The sequence below is a fragment of the Melospiza melodia genome, chromosome 6 (genome assembly GCF_035770615.1).
Source record: "Melospiza melodia melodia isolate bMelMel2 chromosome 6, bMelMel2.pri, whole genome shotgun sequence".
NCBI classification, from domain to species: Eukaryota; Metazoa; Chordata; class Aves; order Passeriformes; family Passerellidae; genus Melospiza; species Melospiza melodia.
The window spans coordinates 54221271-54243326 of NC_086199.1; the positions used below are offsets into that span (position 1 = coordinate 54221271).

Below are 22056 nucleotides of genomic sequence, written 5' to 3' on the forward strand. Positions count from 1 at the left end.
AAAGCATACTTGAAAGTACCACATAATCCTTCCTCCAGCTCTCTGAATTCTATTCCTGGCACTTCATACATCTGAAGGTGCAATTCAGCACCATTCACTGACAAAATTCACCTAGGAAAATCCTTCCATGTCTCCAAATGCATTTCTTAGGGAACAAAAACATTTTTATAACTACTTGATTCTTCAGAGAAAATCCTAAAAGGAATAAAGTCACATCCAGCTTTAATAACCACTTGCCTAAACGGACTAACATCAAATAATGTTGAGAAAGAAATCGCAGGAATTGATTAATTATAGAGTCACTAAGCTCATCATATTAAATGTACACAAGAAAACACCAGTCTGAAACATCAAAGTGTTCTGCTTTCATCGCTTACCTTCTTTCTTTGTGAAGGCATTTAACAAAGACTTCATTTTCCCTTTTTACTTTAGCAGCAATCCCCTCATTATATAACCTTTGCAGGCAAGAAAGAGGCAAAAAAAGATTTAAAAAAATAAAAAATAATAATATTTGAAAAAAAAACCACCAACAATCAAGCTACCCAATTTCTATGTGTTCAGGCTGGCTGCACCCTGACATAAGCAGCAGGTTTCTGGGCACTGTGGAATTGCGAGCATAGCTGGGCATGCAGTACCCAGCGTTCTGGTGACAAAGCCCACCCCACATTCTGTCTGTCAGCTGGGAGCCAACTGTGCACAGACTGGAGCTGCTCAAAAAAAAAAAAAAAAAAAAAAAGGAAGAAGAAAAAAAAAAAAAAAAAAAAAAAAGAAGAGCGCTCCCGCTATCTCTCGCAGCATTAGTCATGTGAACCTGCCGCCGCCACAGCCCCGCAGAGCAGACGCGGCTCCCGCTCCCGGCCCCAGCCCCGGGAGCTGCGGGGCAACATTCCCCCATTGCCCTGCCCAGGCGGGAGAGGGGCCGGGGCAGCTGGGGCTGGGCACGGGAGAGCCGGCCAGGGCTGGGAGCTGCCGGGGACCTGCCTTTGCTCTCAGCTTGCACAGCTGCCTCTCGGTGCTCAGAGCATCCCACTGTTAATTCGCTTGTTGCTATTTACGTGTTTGTTGCTGTTTACTCACTCTTTGCTATTCATTTCCTTTTCCCTGTTTCCTTTTCACTATTTCTTTTCCCCCATCGATTTCCCCCTCTGCTCTTCACTTTTTGCCATTTATTCCCTTTCCCCTATTTATTTATTTATTTATTTATTTATTTATTCCAAAGGACCAATCTGAGGAGAAGCACCAATCACCCCAAGCTTCACACAATGACCACGTTAAGGATGGAGCCAGACCTGCCACTACATAGAATCTCTCACCTATATTCCAGTTTGAAACAGAAGGAATGATTTTGCTGTATTCCAGTTTCAAACAGAGGGGATGATACAAGCACAATTATTCTCCCCTCCCCTTCCATCGCTCTGGAATAAAACAGAATTTCTTTTTGGACTTCAGAGCACGAGTATTCTTACTTCAGAGTAAGAACACCAAAAAAAAATCGACGAAGCTCGTTTGGTAACTTCGATGCAGATGCCAGGAAATACAAGATATAACCAGAGAAGTTTGGAAAGTCTTAATTCTGAATGAAAAAGAAACCCAGGGATGACTGTGCTTGGCAGTGCAAACATGCTTCCAGAGGAAGAGCAGATAACTGAAACAGGCATATAGGAAGGAGGGGGAGGTGCTAAAAATCACAAAAATTTTAAGCAGATCTACTTAAACCTATGATGCAAAGATTCCAAAGGATAAGAAATTCATGGTCTAATAAAAAAGAGCAACCTACATTAAAAATTGCCATTTAGTAATATAAACTACATAACAGGTAATAAATATTTATTCTATTTCAGGCTTCTTCACTCATCACTAATACATCTATTTGGAAAATCAAGGGGTTTTTACTGAGAAAACTGCTTCAAGAAAGATACAAAATAAATTACCTAAATGGATTTAATATCTGTGTGCATAGTGATCTCACAGTTAACATGGAACTGAAAAGAATTAGTAAGCATAAATAAACTGAACAGTTTAAACTTAATTTAACATCACAGTGTTTAATTTACAAAGAAAATAATATTTCCCTAATATAATTTTACATTTGGTTTAATTTATTTTTGAAAGCAACTATCCTTAGCAGGTGGAACTCTCACCAGAGGAAATGGACACAGCACATGTGCAGGATTAAACATTTTTATTTGACAGGAAAAAACCTTCTTCATGACTTCTAATAGATGCAAGGCTTCCTAAAGAATAACTTTGAACTTTAATTCATTAACTTATAAATATGTGCATTAATTAGCTCCACAGAAGAATCAATATAATTTCCAGAACAAGAACTGCTCCACCAGGGCTGTGCCACTAATTTGAATTATAACCCTGTGTGGGTTCCATTTTCTAATATCTTCATCCAATCCCCTGATTATATTTGGAGCTGCAAAACACAAAGGAACTAGGAGTGTTAATGGAACTCTTAAACTGCTTTTTCCTTTCTCTGGGTGGAAAGCAGTGACAGCCCAGGCCCCCAAGGACAGGAATTAGGCCAGGGAAGGGTTAACTCAATCCTGCTCATTCCTGTCTGTTCATATACAGTAAAATAAAAACAGACAGGCAACTGTAGTCAATCAAAATCAATCCCGGGGGGATTTTTATTAGATTCTCGCCAGAGCTGTAACATTTCATCATCTGGAGGTTTCTAATCAGTGTTATAAAAACATCCAAAATATGAAAGTCACTTGAAATTATTAAGTTTTGTGGAAATGGTGGGAACTCTTTCAGACCTACACCATCAGAGAGATCACCTGATGAGTGATCATTTTATTCCATTTAACTGTCTGTCTTTCCCCCAACATGGGAAATGCAATTTCTTCCTACATGGCAGAGCCTCCTGCAATAACCACTATTGTACAATGGAAAATGTGACAATCAAGGAAGTCAGTGAACACTTGCAGCTGCAGTTTTTGAGCTTCTCTCATTTTCACTAATAGCTTATTAGAATCTGTTTATTTTAACAGAAGTCCCAAATTCTGCATACTGGCAAATTAAAAAAGAAAATATTCCAGCAGCTTCCACTCCTTCCTGAAAGATTTCTGCTTCACAACTGTAGCCTCAGTATTATCACCTCAGGACAAAAACTTAATAATTTGACTGTGCCCATACCCAAGCATAATATAACCCACAAGCCATTAGCATCCTTAATCTAAAAATCATGAGGAACCTTCCAAATAGAGGTGAGATAAACCCTCATTTCCCTGCTCCTTTGGTAGGTGCTCAGAAAAACGTGTGGGAGCTCTGCATGTCCATGACTCTGAAAGAAAAAAGCCACCTTAAACAGAAACTAAACATTCTCAGGTTAATTTTGATGAACCTTTCTTGTGCATTTCTAACACCAATTTTTATGGGTGTTTAAATCCATAACCCCCATTAGAAATCTATGGAAAATCAGTGCCTTACACACTCTTGAGGATCTATTTTTAGGTACTTAGATGCCCAATGTCTTATTTAATCATCTCTCCAACACACCTTTAGGGTCCAAGGCTTCTTAGATAATGGTCAACCGCAGCTGTGATTGCCATGATTTATTCTTTCCTGATTTTGTCCATTTTGGAGCTCCTGTCAGAAAAATCCCTCTAGCTGGTACATACATGTAGGTTCTTGTTAAAAATTCAGTCCTTAGCATATAGAAATGCATTTCTCTGCACCATAAAACAGGCTTCCCGTATGCTAAGCCACCAAATGGGGAGTTAGACAAGAAAAGAGAGATTCAAATATAGACTGTAAAGAACATAAAGGCTCTTGGGGAGGAAAAAAAACACCCAACCTAGGCTGCTACAGTGCTTCTAGATGACTGGCTTATTCTAGAAAGCCAGAAGGTGGTCATGAACCCAGGCAGGGGTGACAGATTCAGAAGGACTCCACCTCAGAGCAACAACTGAACCGATTTTATAAAGCGAAGTGCTTGGGGTTTTTTTTTTATTTTTTTCTGAATAAAAAATCTGTGGAGCTTTCTCAGGGAGCTGCAGTTAAAGCAGCACAGAGAGAGAAGCATCTGAGCCCACTGAAATGCTGCTGGGAGAGCCCAGCCGGGGCTGACCTGCTGTTATATCTCTGTCAGCGGCATCTTAGCACCCAGATACCCCTGGTATCAACCAGCTCTTGGCAGCAGCCTTGGGGCACTCAGCCTGAGCTCAGGGGTGGAACAGGGGCAGGAGACTGTGAGTAGGAGAGGACAGCAGAGGGACGGCTCAGGAACAGATGGCAGGAGTTATCAATTAGAAAAAAAAGCAAAAAATAGCAGTGGGAGCTGCACAGCCATGTGCCAGACACCCCTTCCGTCACCCGGCACCGCCGCTCCAGGCTGTGCTCGCTGTGACAAGGGCCAAGGAACCCAGAACCTGCCCAGAACTTCCTGGAAAACCAACAACAAGGACTTGGAAAGGCTCTGGGCTCAGGCACAGCTCTGGGGATGGCTTAATCACAGGCAATTTCTTGCTTGGTGGAGAGATCTGGCCACAGAATTCTGCAGAAAACACTTTAGTCATTTTAATAACAAAGCATAGGAGGTGTATGTGTTTGATGGCACAACCCAAATTAATTTAAAAGTTGATGAATCCACAGTTGCCACACATAAATTACATTTAAAAATCACAGGAAGTGAAAATCAACCCTTTTTTTCTTTTTCTTTTTCTTTTTTTGCCATATTCAGTTGATTATAAATTATCCCTCACTAAGATTACAGCAGCAATGCAAGGAAAGCACTCAAAAAGCTGAATGTGCCTGAGAAGGGAAACCAGTTCACCTCAGGGCTTTACTTGCAGATGCTCACACATCAAGGAGAGACAGAGGATCTTCTTGTTAGATTACATTCAAAAATTGCTAAGTATTGCTTCAAAACTTGCTACATGTCAGAGCAAATGTCTGACATCTCTCTGAGAGGTTGGAAGGTACTAAGTGGAGAAATTATGATCCAGAAGAGTTTGAATAAGATTCCAAAAGAAAAATTACCAGGCTCAATGTGGCAATACTTGCAAATATCTGAAGCTCTGCCTGCGGCAATACAGATACATAGATCAGAATTTACCTGAGAATAGAGATAAAACCTCTGTCCCCAAGGATGAGAGATGGCTTTGTGTGAGGAATCTGGGTCAGGGGTGCAGAGAGATGTGAACAATAGAAGGTTAAAAGGTGGGGAAATGAAACCCTCCAATTCTCTGGGAAAGGCTGGAATCGGGGAGGAAACAATGGCCAATAATGAGGGAAAAGTCTTGCAAGTAGCAGCTTGAAGAGAGAGAGAAAAGCAAAAGCAGTGACAGAAAGCTCTGATAGCTGAAGGGGAATTCAAAAACAAGATTGAAATCTATCAGCAATGTGGAAGCAAGCAGCCAATCTGAATAAAATATGGCTGGCTGGCTTTCATTCTAACAGGTATATTGCTATAAAAGAAGCAACTTACCCAAATAAAGCCATGTATTTTCTGTAGTTCTGGAGAACATTCTCCCTGGAATGGGAAGACCAGCTCTGACAAGGCTTTCTCAAGATTTTATGCTCCCAGAGCACTCACAGCCCCTCATTTCTATAATTCCTGTTTGGGTTGAAAGTAACATCCACTCTTACTCCGAATAATACAAATAACTTCAATAAATATTTTTGCACTCTGATAACAAAGAGTTTTCTCTGCTGGCCATGAAGACAAGGAAAAATAGAATCTTTTAAAAAGTAAATAGTTTTTGTGAACTCTTTCAGAAAAAGGCAATAGGTGATTTGCAGTCAATAAAACACAAAACTACTTGTCGTAATTGATTTCTTTAAATATGAACTGGGCTTATTTCAAGGTGTGTTTTTCATCAGCAAATAGAACTCCTCCAGAGTGGTTCATCTTTACACAGCAGCAAACTCTGAGTAACCAGCTCCTTACAAGTGTCCTTGAAGCAATAGATGAACAACTTGCAGAGTATTTGGACAGAAGGATCCATTTAGCTCAGACAATCAACTTGAACTGAAAGCAGTCAGTTGTGAACCCCTGAAGCTGCATTCTTTTACTTCCAACAAGAAGAGAGAAAATGGGAAGGAAATATAATTATATCCCACTACAAATTCTTCTGCTCTCTAAAAAAGCTGGTGAAAGGATGGTGCAATTTTCCCCACTAATAACACACTGAGAAATCTTGTCCTGATGCAGCATCACTCAGAAGGACTGAAGTACACAACAAATTAATTTCATTCCTGGCATTATGTATACATTGAGTTGGGAAAAAATATCACTTAACATCCGGGGGCTGCGCATATCCCAACCCAAGTAGTTTATGCTGGGGAAAAAAAATAACAAAGCCATGTCATTCAGAGAGAGTTTCATGGCTGGTGGCTCCTGTAACAAAGACTCTTCCCCTAAATCTGACACTCATGGGCCTCGGATGCAGCATCTGAATTTGTGGCTGCAGCCCAATGTCACAGAGGAGAACAAGGACAAATGCAACTACACAAGATGCTGAGCAAATTATCTGCACCAATATTGGGCTGCACCACGCATCCATGTCCTGGTGTTGTACAGAAAACAATCTAATTTTGCCTTGGTGTAACTTTCTTCCTACCAGAAGCTCTGCATGAATTCCTTAAATCATTATGTTGTTCCAGGCTTTATTCAGTGATTTGATTTCACTGCTTTAATCTAAGTGTGAACCTCTTTAGTAAATAGTGGGACAAAGCATCTGTGCTTCCAAAAGTGTTGGTGGATCATGTCAGTTTTATTTAGAATAACACCATTTTCATAACTGAAAAGTGTGTATTGCTCTCAATGGAACAAAAAAAAAAAAGATTGGACTCTTGTAGAAGTTTCAAAATATATAACTGGTCAGATGTTAAAGTTCATGCATGAGTGTGAGTGTGCCAAGGCAGGTAGGGTAAGAAAACAGCAAAGAAAGAAATTAATAATATTTTCTTTTAGCTCCAGCTCCTCCTTCTTCTCCAGCTCTTAAGTCCTGGTGTGCTTGACTGCCATTTTTCAATCTCATTCCCCCTTCTTCTCATTGCTACAGTTGCCTTTCACTGCTTCCCTCACCAATTCCCTAAGGACAATCTTCCTGTCACCCAGATCCAACAGGAAATAAATGGCATATAAGAGCAGGCCAGGAGAGAGAATTTCTAGAAGATACCACATCATGGCAAAGTTACATAAAGTTGGCAACCAAGACAAAAGGATGGGGATAGAAGAGGAGCTGGACACAAGAAAACAGCAACTAGAAGAGGAAGATTCATGGGAGGTTGCAACATTTAAATGCATTAAGAAGAGTGGAAATAAGCCAAAGTTTAATTGTGAAGAGAGAAGGGAACGATCAAGCAGTAAATACAACATTACTGTAAATTTTTACTGGTTTATTGCACTTTGGGGGGAATCCTTCCATGGAGTAAAGAATACAGCATTTTACTGAGGAGACTGAGCTGGGCTTGAGCTGTCAGCAAAGGAACTGAAACTTTGGGAGCTTTTCCCTCTGCTGGCTGGCTTCCCACAGGTACTGCCACTTTATGATGTATTTAATGACAAAAACCTGCATTGCCACTTTCATTCTCATTTTACAGCAGAGCCCATTTTTATCCTGGCAGAAGCATTGGTAAGCCAGAAACTAAGCACCAAGAGAACTGAATTATTGACTCTGCAGCCTCCTTGAAGCCCAGTGAGAAGAGAATTTAGGGAGAGAATCCTGGTGGGGGTTGTGGGTGTAGAAAGCAAAAAGCATTTCTGTGATTGTAGATTCTCAAATGTGGAGCTAGTGAGACCTGTCATTATGGCACCCCACATTATCCTCAGCACAGTTATTCCCCTCTTACCTAAGTGACTTTCAAGAATTACTCCTCTGCTCTTATTCTCATCATCTCAATTCCAAAATGGACCTAAGAACCAAGTAATTCACACTGACACTTCTGAGAAAAGGCACATTTGGGTTACCTGAGCAGAGTCTCCCACTACAAACTTCCAGTTGTCTTTTCTGCTAAAGATCGGAGATACACAACCATTCACCCCCCAAAATATCTTCTCTCCTAAATAGGGGATTGCAAGCTCTATCCAGAGTCATGTTATTAAGCAGGATCTTTAAAAGATAAAACCCAATTATTTAAGCTGATAATTGTCTCGCTATCCTTAGCTCCATTTAGACATTTGGCGTTAAATAGAAACTAAAACATTGCTGACTTATTCATTAAAATAACAGTATTTTAAATTGTATTAGTAGCCTACATTTCTTCATCTCAAAAATAACTGCTAATGAATCATGCTGGTACCACTAAGAAAGGATAAAAAAAGCCTGCATCCGCTGAGGCAGGGGGTTATCTCTGTACAAATATGTAGGTGTCTGCAGCATTTATAATGTTCTCAGTGCTGAATCCCATTGAGAAAGGAAAGCTTGCTCACTGAAGGGGTTCTGAGGTGGATTAATGATTTAAGTGATGTCACAATACTCTCCCTACTTCTGCTTCAAGACATCATCACATGTGTTTTACAATATTTGAAAATGTTGAGGAAAGATTTCTTTTCCCATCCTGTTTCTTGATGCTTCCAGCAGATTAAGTTTCGCACTGGCAGCTGGGTTTAGATTTTATGTAACAAGAACACAAAAAAGGGCTGTTGTTAAATAGGTTAGTAAGTCAGAGCAGGTAAATAAGATCAGTTGAAAGAATAAAGAAGGTGCAGGCTTTAAAACCATCATCAAAAAGTAATTTTATGAATAAACTATTTCAGAAGCAGTGTCATCTATTCTTATGTTCCTGGCATAAATCTGATGTTCATTAATTCAGTGGAAAATGCATGGCTGACATCCAAGACATTAGTATGAAAAGAGAAGAGTTCTGGATATTATTTGGCAGTCCCACCCCCGGACATCATGACTACTACAATGAAATTTGACTTCCGTGTTCAAGTTTCAAAATAACTCTGTTTTCTTCCGGACAAGAACTGATGCAAATAGTGCTAATGCACATCCCTTAAAAAGAATGGGATCAGAGAAAGGAGAGGAATTGTATGAATATGAGAACTGCATTGTGTTGCCCTCTACTAAGTCATGGCATCCCAGATGCAGATTCTTGATGGCTTTGAGTAGCTGCAGAATTTGTGTTTAGGAGAGGAATCATTCTCACTTTGGTGTCACCTGTACACTGGTGACATGTGTGTGACTATTCCATGTGTCCAGCAGCACTTCCACTGGAGGAAGGATCATTTGGCATCAGCCACCTAGGATCCAGTCTGTGGCCATCTACAGAAGCACACTTAATTTAAGATGATGACTGCACTCACAAATTCAAGGGCACAATTCAGGCATTAAATGTTTCAGGAACAAAACCACACATCTTTATAAACAAAAACAAATGCATGAAGAATACACTGTGTATCCAGAGAAAAAAGTGGATAAGACAGAAAACATAAAACAGGGTGACATCAAATATGCATTTCAGATACTACATTAGGAAGCTTCAGCTGAGGAGTGAATTCAAATCACTTGCAATATTTTTTGTTTGCTAGAGCCCTAAACCAAAGGAAATAGCCAGCCCTCAGCTCCACCAGCAGACACCAGAGGGTTTCTCTAGGAACAATCCTGCAGGAATTCTGATCAGCTTTGTCTTCTGAGGAGCCACTGCTACAAACAGAGAGGCGACCAGAGAATCCAGGACACCTCTGTTACAGCAGGGGACAGAAACACAGAGATTATTCTCATTCCCTGTGTCAAGTTCCCAGTGGGGGTCAGGAAAAGCCTAAAGTCATTCTCTCAGCTAGGTGATGATGAGTGGAGGGTGGTAAAACAGGATAAAAATTTAAAAGCTGAGGAAAACTTCTATAGAATCCCCTCAAGTAAATTTTCCATGGAGTTTTAAGATATCTTTCCTGGCCAAGAATTTGGCAAGAAATTTAGAGATGACTCACCCTAAGACCCCCTGGCTAGGACCATGCTTCACTTTATGTTGGGAAGGAACATCAAAGGTATTATTAGCAGAAAAGGAGAAGAAATAAATAGGGCTCACAGGACACATCTGAGATCAAGAAATAAAGTACAAGTGGAGGTGGAAGGACTGAAAGACAGGAAGAAAATACACCAAAACTCCAGTGATTCCCAGCAAATCTGGGAGCTATAATCTGGAGGAGGTTCCAGAGGCGCAAATGAAGATGGGTTGCTGCTGTCAGCTGCTCGGGAATGCCACTGCTCCATGACTCAGGGAATGTCAGCAGCACACGGCAGACAGAGTGTGCTGCACGAGGGAGGGAGGTGCAAGCCCTGAAACCTGACTCAGGGTCTGAGCACCAGGCACCACTTCAAGGATTAATCAAACCAGCCAAAAGCAATGCAGGAAATAGTGAAGATGCAGGAGTAAGCAGTGATTTACATTTATGTAGGAGACTATGAAAAGGAAAGGCTCTGAAGATCCAGTGAGGGAGTCACAGAGTCCTGACACTGGGACAGAGGCACCTCTTACTCTGTGGGTTGTTAAGCAATAAATAAAGGAAAGAAAGGAAAGACACAGCTGTTTAAATTCTAGCCCCAGTAAAGGGGATTTGTTTTTTTGCTCTGGACTCAATGGGGACTGGAATTTCAGTCAGGAAATAAAGAACCCTGTGAATGACACAAGCCAGGACTACTCCAGACCCAGAGAAATGGACCTTTGTAGGATAGCTGGAAGAGACTACAGGAGATTTTCTGGTCATTAACTGCCAGGAGTGGACAGTCCTGTCTGCAATAGGTATTGCTGAGTGGTAAACAACATCAGAAACAAACCACACGGTCTCTCCCTTTACCAACACCTTACTCTGCCTCAGTGTGCATTTGGGTTTTGAATCTCACTAAGTGAGCCTCCCTGACCAGTTTTAACCTTCTTCTCTGTTCCTTAAAGGAAGAACTGTCAGGGATTTTGTTGCTATCCACTATTACAGCTGGGAAAACCTTTGTAATTCTAATTGATCTTTCTTATCTCTTCTGCCACTCTCCATTACAGGAAAAAGGAGAGGGGGAAGCAGCTGTCTCCTAACTACAACCATTTTCTTGGCTTTTACACCCTGACATCTCTCAGTATTCTGCATTTTCAGTGCATACCCAGAGCAGGTGATGCCTAAAGTCAGGGACAGAACAAACCTCCCAACACAGCACTGTAAATGCCAGGTGAGAAACACATCTTCACTAATGGGGAGTTCTGCAAAGAAAGGACATGCAAACACACACAGGAGGAAAGCAGAAGAGCAAAGAAGCCCCAGGGTCTAGGGATGGTGTTCCCAGTGATGAATAGACCCCATAAGCATTTAACTGCAGGCAAAGGTAGTGTAAGAGCAGAAAGTTCAGCAAACAGGCTGGCAGAAAATAACACCATTGCTCCAGAAATGAAGAAACTGAGGAAGGACACTGTGAGGGGAGGGCTGAAGTAGTTAAACAGGAGTCTAAGCCTTACTATGAGACAAAATTTAGGGAACAGTTTGAAACAACCCAGAAATAAATGGAAAAGGAGATAGGATATCAAAACAAGGCAGCAATTTAATACTGAAGGTGATAATCACAGATGGGTATTTCTGAGCAAACAGGCACAGGCACACATCAGGGACAGAAATCACCACTGTGCCCAACAGGAAATGGTGCCTGTTCCAGTAGGCTTCAGGAACTTTCCAAAACACAGCACACTGAAGAAAAGCTCCTAACTAGCAGAAGGAAGACTTACCTAGCTTGACACTACATGCTAGGAGCTCCCAGGGAACACGGGAGGATCCCAGCAGGCTGATCACACTGCAGGATGACATCCTCAGCTACTCCTGCCAAGAGCAGGATAATCTAAAGCAGCAATTTTTGCATGCAGTCATGCAAGGCACACACAGCTAGTGGGACTTTCAAGCATGACCACAGCAGAAATTTCTTTGGATAATAAAGACCTCAAGCTAGTATGGGGAATAAAGTGATGAAAGGAATGAGAACAAGTATTATAAAACAACTTTAGGGTTTGACTCCTTCAAGAACAGAGTAATTTTTTTTAGGAAGGCACTTACTCATTACTAATCTACAGGCATTAAAAATTAGTGTCCTTAATAAGCTGGGAAGGACATTCAAATATTTAGAAGAGTACAAGTACTAAGTAATTCATGTAAGTAACAAAAGCACTTTAGTGCTAGAGCAAAATCCAGCAAGCACTCCTGTGTGTATTCCCAGACCAAGGAGCAAAAGGGAACATGGCTCATGTGTGAATTCTGGATTCACTGCTGGAGGAGTTCTCTAAGTCCACTTAATTGAATTTTGAAAGATAAACTTTACTGGGGCACAGGCCTAAAAACAATTTTAAAAACCCCAAACATTCTAAAATGTACTTTTTTTACAGCACCAACTACCTGTACAGATCTGGCATTTCTCTGCCTCTCATCACATGGTGCTTAATTGTAGTTAAATTCATTTGTTTTATTCATTGCTTAGATTTTTCATTATATTGTTACACACACAAAACCTCCCACATTATTTGTGCTTGGTGATCCCTCAAAACATCATCATTCAGCACTCAAAAGGACTGGGATTCTCTCCATATGTATTTAAACACAGTTTGACTAAATAAATATATTTCATTTGCAGAATATTGTAGGAGGACTGGAATAAAAGAAAAAACAATTAAATTGTACCCTATGGAAAAATACCCACTTCTTCATTTTTCTTGAAAGTGTCCAGATCTACACACAAATTCATCTTGGAAAAACCAACATTTTTGCTCACTGTGGTTTGAATATTCTGTCCAGTTACATGTCTCTGTGAAAGCCATCATTAGATCATTTTCTGTCCCATAGCAACCACTTTGTTTTCTCAGGGAAATAAAATATTTTCGCCTCCTCAGGCAATACCTTTCTCTGCATGGTTCCCTAAATGAAGCTGTTTGTAATCCAAAGCTAACATCCCAATTTACACTGGTCCTCTCAAGGATTTATATCTATGGATGTAGAAAATAAACTGCTTGCCAGAGGCTTTTCTAACTCTATATATGTGTGCATGTCCACAGCAAGAGTTAAAATTTCACATTTTATATAGAAAGCCTTTATATAGAAAGCTTTTTAAAAATAAAGTTTTTCTTTTTTTTAAATAAGCATTTCCTTATTTTAAAATTACAGATTCAAGTTATTAATTTACATCATTAAACAATTATCTGGAACAGAGTGATGGAAAGAAGAAAGAGGTATTGTTTTAACAGTCTGAAGGTGCAATGATAATTTATATCTGAATTTACTGAGTGATAGGAAGGTAAATAAGCCACCAGAGACTTTCAAGCCACCTGAGAGGATCTTCCTGTAGCTGTCAGAGGTGACAATTTCATGGTAATCCATAAACTTCAGGGCTCCTGGCCACAGCCACCAGTTCTCCAACAAAGGTTCTCAGTTCTTTAACCCAGCCTTCTGTGGGGCTGACTTTGTCCTTAAAAGGATTTTTTAATTATTAAATCACACTAAAGTGACTATACCTATTTTAAATAATTCACTGATGCTGTTTCACTGTGCAAGTCACTGCTGAAATTCCCTACAGGCATTACACAGAAGCAAAATGGAGAGAAAGGCAGAGTGGAGTAAAAACCACCAAAGCAGTGGCAAAAAAACCCACAGAAGAAGAATTTATACCACCCTGTGACTTGCTGTGACCACCTGGGAGCTTGGCTGCTGTCCTGAATGTGGTCTCCATTCAAGCATAAAAGGACTACCATGAAAAAAAGACTTCAAATTTTTTTTTTTTAATTTGGTAATCCTATTACATCTTTCTATGGCATCAAAATGTCATTTATTTAAATTTTAAACAATGAGGGGCACTGGAACATGCAAAAAGTCTTCCAGAGGAAAACTGAAATGAGAGATGGAAGGCTAAGCAGGATACAAACACCCACCCAAAACTCTGTAAGAAGAGAGTAAGAAAAAAAAAAAAAAGACTTAACTGGCCGTTGTACTACTCCAGCTCTTTAGGAAATGTCATTTCTCCACCCAAATTCTGAAAAAAATAAACACTGAGAAGGTTAAAAAGGTTTAAAAAAAGCCAAATGGATTGGTGAAATGTGTCCATCTCCAGACAAGGTTTTCAAACCAGTATAGAAGGAAGGCTGGTAGGAATCAGTTTGTTCTCATGGTACAATTTCAAATTTTTTGTCATTAAGCTTTAATGCAAGGCAAAGACATTATCTGAGCAGCATTTCAATGATGATGCAACGTGATGGGTGCATTGCATAATGTCACAGGATATCAGAAGATGTGTCCTGGTGTAACCTCCCTCGCTCCCAGGGAGAAGCTCCTGAAAATGCAGGAGGCTCTTCACAGCTTGGGAGCCGTCACTGGGAAGTTGTCACTTGTTTTCAATAACTGAGCAGGATTTGTCACTACCCAGCCTCAGTGGGGCCAAATTCTTCCTTATGAAACTGAGCCTCCATTGGCTTCTGCCAGGCTCATCCTTCTCCTTCCATTTGTTACAATTCCTGGCTCCCAGGCACGGAAAAGAAGGGGACAAAATCCACTGCAGGCAAGTGCTGTGCTCCTTCCTTTGGGGGCTGACTCAAAGCTGTGCTAATTAAACCAGGGCTCCAACCCCATCAGTCAGGGATGCCTGGGACAGGGGGACACTTCAGTCACTGTGTCCTGAGACAGGGAGGGCTGGTCCAAGAGCTTGCTGGGCTCAGGGAACTGCTAAACCACCAGCTAAGTCAAGCCTAGATCAGCTCAAGCAGGCAAGCAAATATAAATTAGTGGAAGCAGGACTAGCAGTTTTGCAGATTGGTTTTCTAACCTGTTTTGCATTTTTCATTTTCAGTGTTTTGTATTAATTTCTCTGCACATTCATCCTTTTAAGAACTAGATGAGCTCTCAATGCCCTTTTTTAGAGATGAAAGGTGATGCCACACACTGCGTGTTTATGAACAATTTATCAGTTAAAGATGGAGCAGAATTAGAAAGCCCTGAGATTTTAATACGTTGTTAAGTAATTGTCATGGCAGCTTCTGACAAGAACAGAAAAATGTCATAAAACTAAGCAGAGCTTAGCAGTCAAGATAATTTTCACCTTCTAATAAAACCAAAGCAGGTACACCTATACATTCTTTTACAAAGCCTGTAACCATGGTAGGAAAAGCAGCACAATTTGATTCTGACAACCTGTAATTCCTCCTTATGCCACAGTTTAAATAAAATTTTTAAAAATCTGCAGGGCCACTACATTATAACTTTAAACCAAGAAACACAAAACCTAATCAAACAGCATTGAAAACTTCATCTTAGCTGGGGCTCAGGGGGCAAGGCTTCAAACATTCCTGTTACAGCACAGCACCACTTTGGCTGAAATAACATTAAATGCCTTGAAAATACATTGGGGAAGAGCAGAGAAGGAAGTTCTAAGGGGATCTATGAACAAATTATGGCAGGAGCTTGGGGATTGACTACCAGGTCTCCAGGATGGAGAACAGCTTCCCACCTTGGGCAAAGGGCAGAGGACACTGCACAGGAATTCAGAGGGTCAACAAACTGAGATATTTTCATTATAATGCTGATTTCACCAAACTCTTCTTCAGACTTCCCTCATCTTGACCAAAATCAAGAAAAGTGCTATTTGAAATATCTAAACAGCTCTGAGTGGGTCAAGGCTGCAGAAGCAAATTAAAAGCTGTCACCCCTATCAATACTGGAGCTTCCAGGCACTGTCACTCTTCATGAACACCAGTCCAAAGGAATCTACATCCTGGTAATTTCCTATACCAATGTGGAACTAACACTGAGAAATTATTTTTCTTTCAGGCATAAGAGTGCCAAGCAATAATAATTAATTTTTTTCTAACTGAATGTCTCTCCCCATTTTAAGTGACTTCTTTCCAAACAATAAAGAAGCAAATTAAACCGTAATACAGAACAGTTCTCCCATATGATTTATTCCTCCAAAATGTACTGTACAAGCATCAAGGAAAACAAGGAATCTGAATCATGTCTTACACTTATGATGGAAAGCATACTAGCTAATTCATCTCTGCTGATTTTAAAAGTTTATTTGGATTTTAAGAAAACTCTTTAGTGGGGCTTTTGATGCTCCAACATGCATTTAAATCCTGGAAATAATTCCTTTGATCCAGAATCAAACAGTCCCACTCACTTCTGAAACTCAGATCCACAAAGTCATACAGTAGATTTAAAGTGTCAGAAGAGCAAATACCTCTAAAACTACACAAAGTGTGTTTAATATTCCCTTTATGCTTTTGATAATACTCAGCACACTGAAAAACCTCAGATTTCCTCTTCTATTTTAGAGAATTGGAAGGATTTTCTTCCAAGTTTTGAGAACTTAATTACTCTAAAATGGCTTCTGTCACTCACTGCACCATGAAAAATGGATATGCACATTCCCAGATGTCTGGACACATGTCCATGGAAAAGTGGGCTTGCTGTAGGCATACCACAGGAACTCTTTATGTAAGCTTTCCTCATCTAAAGTGGTTTTGATAAACATTTTACAGAAATAAATTTGAGCCTATATCTTCTACAGCCATCTTCTCTGTAATTCTGCATGGCTTGTGCACACACCTTGCAAAACCAGAGCAGCATCAAGACCATTGGCTCAATTAAATTCCAAAGCTGGGATGATCAAAAGGATATCTATGCCCAAATTCAGCTGACTTGGAGGGGGAAAAAAAAAAGGAGGGTTTTTTTTAATAATTAAAAAAAATTCAGCCTACAGTGTTCAGTGAAATTTGGAGTCATTGCAAATCACATTAAAACATCAATACGTTAAAACAAAGTAAAATAAATCTGTGTATTAAGAATAACCTTTTCCATTAAATGAGACTGGAAAAAAATCCTATCTGTATTAATGGAAATAAAACATTCCCTTTTTATGCAGAAGTTTTCCAACAACAGCTGTCCTTTTTCTGCTTCACATTTACTGGTTTTCCCAGATAAAAAGGAAGGTAGGACCACATGGAGCAGCCTACCTGCACACAGAATCCTTGCTGAAGTGTCATCTGCAAGAAAACTGGGAGACAAGGTGCTCAACTGCATTATTTTTCCTTAACAACCTAAATATCCAGTACTCCTCGCAGTAACAACACTTTAAAATAAGAGAGCGTTTAGTCTCAAACATCTCAAGAAGTCACAGCCCCTTTGGCACAGGGACTGGGGACATGCAGCATTTAATTGCTTCACGAGATAAATCATTTTGTATATATTTGTGCAATATAAAACATTTAAGAAAGATTATTCTATTAATCACAATGAATACACTAAACCCACTTTATTCCATCCATCTGGCCAAGGTTCTCAAGGCCATATATGGAGTTCAGAGTCATTCTGAGCCCAAAATTTTTAATACAATCATAGAATTGCTTGGGTTGAAAGGAATTTTTCAAGATCATCTTGTTTCATGCCCCTCCCATGGGCAGGGACACATTCAACAAGCCCTGTCCAACCTGGCCTGGAATGCTTCCAGGGATGGGGCAGCCACAGCTTCCCTGGGCAACCTGTGCCAGGGCCTCAGGGCCCTCACAGGGAGGAGTTTCTTCCTAGAAATTCTCTTTACTTACCAGCAAGTTTAGCTCAAGTCAACAGATTATGGGTGTGTGAAGCCTTTCCTTTTGGGAAAGCTGTATACTCCTGAAGTATTCCATGTTTCTTTGTTTTACCTTTACCAGGAACAAGAGCACCAAAATCAGACCTTTCTACTATTGCCCCCAAATAGAAAAATGACCATGGTTTAACCCTTACCTGACAGCAACGGATTCCAGGGACTTCTACTTGGATATGGGAAGCTGGGTCCTTTAAGAAGGGCAAAGGAACGAAGGCAACATCAAAAAGAAGTTAGGTGTCAGAATTCCATGTTAGGGGGAGAATTTGAAAGCAGAAACCCATGAAAGCAAAGCTCTTCTGATGGCACGATTTGAAAATGGAAAAGTGGACAGAACAAACATTTAGAGGAGATGAGGAAGAAACTTCACTTCCTCTTAGTTCCTCCTGCTCTGCTGTCCCTGTCACTCTAAGCATGAAATGAGGAAATGACAATGAGGGACTGGAAGAGCATTAAATGGAATTAAGGCTGGCACAGGAAGGTGGCACAGGACTTGGGAGCCTGGAATATCTTAGTGATATACCTGGAGCCAACACTGCTTTGAGTGACAAATGGGCAGGTCAGGGAGCAACATTTGCAGTGGGGGACAAGACACCAGCACCACCCCCTGCCCTGGAAGTGCAGCAGCACCGGCACAAAAAGAGCTCGCAAAGCACGTGCTGGAATTATTCCAAACTTAAATCACAACCTCAGCATCATTCCCCTCTGTTTCTTCTCTGTTATTCTTTGGTGGGCTTTTCAAAATTCCTATTTTACAGCCCAAAAGCAGCCCGAGTATTTTCTCTGAAATTTTCAGCATCAAATACTGTAAGAAGTTCACAAAGCACTTGTTGGACTGGTTTTAAATAATTATTGCATTCTGTTATTGTAGCTATTAATCTGCATCTGCTTTTTAAGCAGCTGCACTATTCAGTGCCTAGTTTACTATGCAGCCCTTACAGTTTCACACTCCTTGAATCTTTTATCTTATAAAACATCAGGCTAAGCTGAGTTTGAAAGCACGTTTGAAACATACTTTGCTCCACTTCATGTCTGGATGTCTGTAATTCCAAGGAATATTGTTACAGCTGGGGAGTTTGGAAGAGTCTAGTTTAGAAGACTGTTTTGTTCAGTTATTTTAGGAAGCTCTTTTTAGCCACACTCCACAGGACTCTCACATTGAACACCATTATCTGAAGTATTTATTATGTTTAAAGCAGCCCTGGAAGGATTCACATTTCACTGTTCCAATTAAATATTTTGTTTAGAATGGCCCATAAGTTTCAGAGTTTTGATATTTTAGGGATCCAATTATGATCTTGAATAAATGCCCTATAAATACAATCTAACCACAAGCAAACAAGGACAACTATTGCGCTTTAATTTTCTAGATATCTGGAGCATCAAAGGGTATTTCTCCAATAAGCTGAAAAAGAAGAAAATAGCTGCATAATCCAGGACTGAAACAAGTGTACAGTAAAGTATTTAAATGCCCCTTAATAAAGGAAAAATTTGAAGATGTTTTTCTAATAAGTGGATCATGGTGGGTTGAAGTGTTACTTCAATTATTACAGCATTTACTGTGTTTAGCTCTACCTCTGTGAAACATTCCACATGTTACACACAAGAATTGCCTCTGTCTGTGCCCCAGGGCTGCTAGAGCAGGAAAGGATACTCCAAATTATCCCTCTGGGACACATTGAAGAGCAAGAAAGAGGAGTGAGAAGGCATCAGTGTTCTGAGCTGACAGGAGTGACAGAGAAATAAATTTTAAAAAACCCTGTTCCTGATAGCTTCCAGGAAGCTCAAGCAGCAGGTACAACAATGTGGCATTGAAATCTTGAGGGGGAGTCTCAAGGAAAATAAGCTTGTACTGGAAAATTGGCAACTGGCTTTTTCATTCAAATAACAGGTAGTCAAGGGGAAAAGAAGAGAAAAAGCAAACGTTGCCAATATTTTGGCACTTGTAGGAGTTCTCCAAAAAAAGCATATCTAGGTTCTCTCCAGCTTTAACCTGAGAAAGAAATGCACATTAATGCTGCAAAGGAGCTGACACTTTTAATCTGCAGCCCACTCAGCCAAGGAACATCCACTTATACACCCTCATGCATTATTCACCAAGAAAATTGAAATAATCTACCCGTGGTTAAGCAGCTCGGAAGCAAATGCAAATGAAAGGAAAGCAGCTGAGAACGAAGATCATTCACAACTCCTGACACTCCTCCACAAGACTGGAGCCTCCCGTGGGAGCAGCCAAATCATTATAACCCAAATCCCCACGTCTGTGCCTGGGAATTGTCCTGGTGCCATAAGCACTGACCTGTGGCCATGCTTGGAAAACGAACTTGCTCACTTTTTATTCCAGTAGATTCTCACTCCTTGGCAATGAAGGTGTGTCCTTAGGCACACACCTGAGAAAGTCTGTATTATTATTATTATTATCATCTTCATCATCATCATCCCATAAAGATAATTCTAGCACTGGCTACCATCCTCTTCATTCCATATCTGACTTGTGAAACTTTGGGCATGCAATATAAAGTTATATAAAAGAAAATCTCCAGCGAGGGAAGAAGCTGTTGCTGTCACCACCTTCCTTTTTAGTACTGAGATTTAATGGGAAATATCTTAGGCCATGATTTACAGCAATTATTTTTTTATCTTTAGGAATATACATGAAGATCAGAAGGAATAAATTAATTTTTTGCCTCCATCCCAGTCAGCTGTTTTGAAGCTCTCCATCATCACTTACAGGCTAATGTAAACAGGAGAGAGATGAATAATTCTTGTAAGTTTATACAAATTACTCTGGATAAATTCTCCATGAAATCTACATAAATCTTATATTATGAAGTATTTCCATGTGCCTGAATTTATTATCATCTAAGTGGTTGTAAGTACTCAGGTGGTTGTAAACTCCATGCATTAATGCTTTCTTCATCAGAATTCAATAGTTTTAACCCCTCTGGTTTTAAGGCAAACCATTACAGTTTTGTTTGTGCTTAATTCTTCCCCACAGATCTTCCACAGCAAAGAAGTTCTCAATTCAATGGAGTTGCCTACTCTAGATCTGATTTCAAAATGAAATTAGAAAATGACAGATAGCAGAAAACTTTCCTGTCATAACCATAAAACTATGAAGTGTAAAATAGTGCATAAAAAATTAAATAGGCCTCACTCCAGGTAACAAAAATATCCATTAGGGTTATATATTTTTTCAGTCCTTTCAGAAATATATTTGACTATCAGAAGGCCTAAAGAAAAAAAATCTTAAATTTCAGACATTGCAGGTACGGTGAGAAAAAATGTGTTCCTACACACAGAATTTGTGATGAAAAACTGCTCAAGCAAGAATTTGGTGAGTATAATTGTATTTCCCTTCATGGATTTTGAGTTAAAGTCCCTGTGTTGTAGTGATTCTGCAGCAACAGATACAACTCAGCCAAGGCAAACAGGAGGCTAGGACAGAGAGAACAGGGCTGGGCCCTTCTTTATGGAAAGTAACCAAGACATTTTTAATGATCATACAATCCAGACCAGAATTGCCATGGGGCCTTTTGGAAAATTTCCACAGAAATCTCCACTTTACCCCAGGAAGCCCAAGCACATTCCCATGGAATGTTATCTCTAATTTGGTCCTTCAGAGGTGATGCTTTCACTAGAATTATAATAAATATTCCACAGACTGGAGGTATTTCCTTGCCAAAAATTGCTCCTAAATTTCAGATCAACTGAAAGCCTAAAAAATCATTTGCAATAAGCTCTTTATTATGTCACTGGTACATTGTAAACACATCCTTAAAATTAAACTGATCATTCATTTAGGTTGAATAATTAAAAATCTCCTCTGCTTCACTTGCTGACCCAAGATACAAAGCAGTGGCATCCCAGAAATACAGGAGCTGAAATATGTACCTAAGTATTTTGCAAATTCTTCAGAACTCTCTTCACATTTCAACTAAAATTACCTTATCCCAAATTTTATGCAGAACAGAAAGAAAAGCAGAGAGAGATCTGAATTTGATTCCAAGCTTCATGTGGAACCAGTGCTAATTACACAGATTTTTTTTTCAACATGTCTGCAGGGAAAAGAAAACAACACAAAAAGGTAGCCCTAATAGTTTATTTCATACACATGTAAATCTTGGCTCTGTGTGTTTAGTTTTATGTGATTAAATGATATTGAGCTTTGCAGAAAATATTCGTTATCTAATGAGAAAAGACTGATCTGGATTTGATCACTGTAAAAGCCACCCATTCTCATTTTGCCACATCAGGAGTAAAAAAAATCTAGATTGTTATTTAACACCATACCAAAGCTATTTGTTAAGGACATCCAGCAGAGGTGACCTTGCATTCTCAAAGTCAAATTTCAGGAGTATTGACCCCCCCCCCCAAAAAATAGAAAACACTTGCTAGAATTCTGAGATTTCCTTACCATGATACGATACTTGCCTGACCTTCCCTTATTGCCTGGGAGGAATTCAACCAGAATGGGGAATTTAATCCTCCACATTATATATTTTAA

The 22056-nt window shown here is 39.9% G+C and overlaps 1 protein-coding gene across 4 annotated transcripts in view; it reads right to left on the reverse strand.

Moving 5' to 3' along the window:
* Positions 1-22056, reverse strand: part of SHANK2 (SH3 and multiple ankyrin repeat domains 2) — a 271165-nt gene that overhangs the window by 181146 nt on the left and 67963 nt on the right. For 2 of the 4 annotated variants that reach the window (XM_063158212.1, XM_063158211.1), the window contains exon 1: positions 378-649. The exons of the other annotated variants lie outside the window; for them this stretch is intronic. In XM_063158212.1, the coding sequence (XP_063014282.1) occupies positions 378-414 (37 nt within the window). In that variant the 5' untranslated portion in view covers positions 415-649. Of the gene's footprint in view, positions 1-377; positions 650-22056 lie in introns of those variants that run through there. 4 annotated transcript variants of the gene reach the window in all.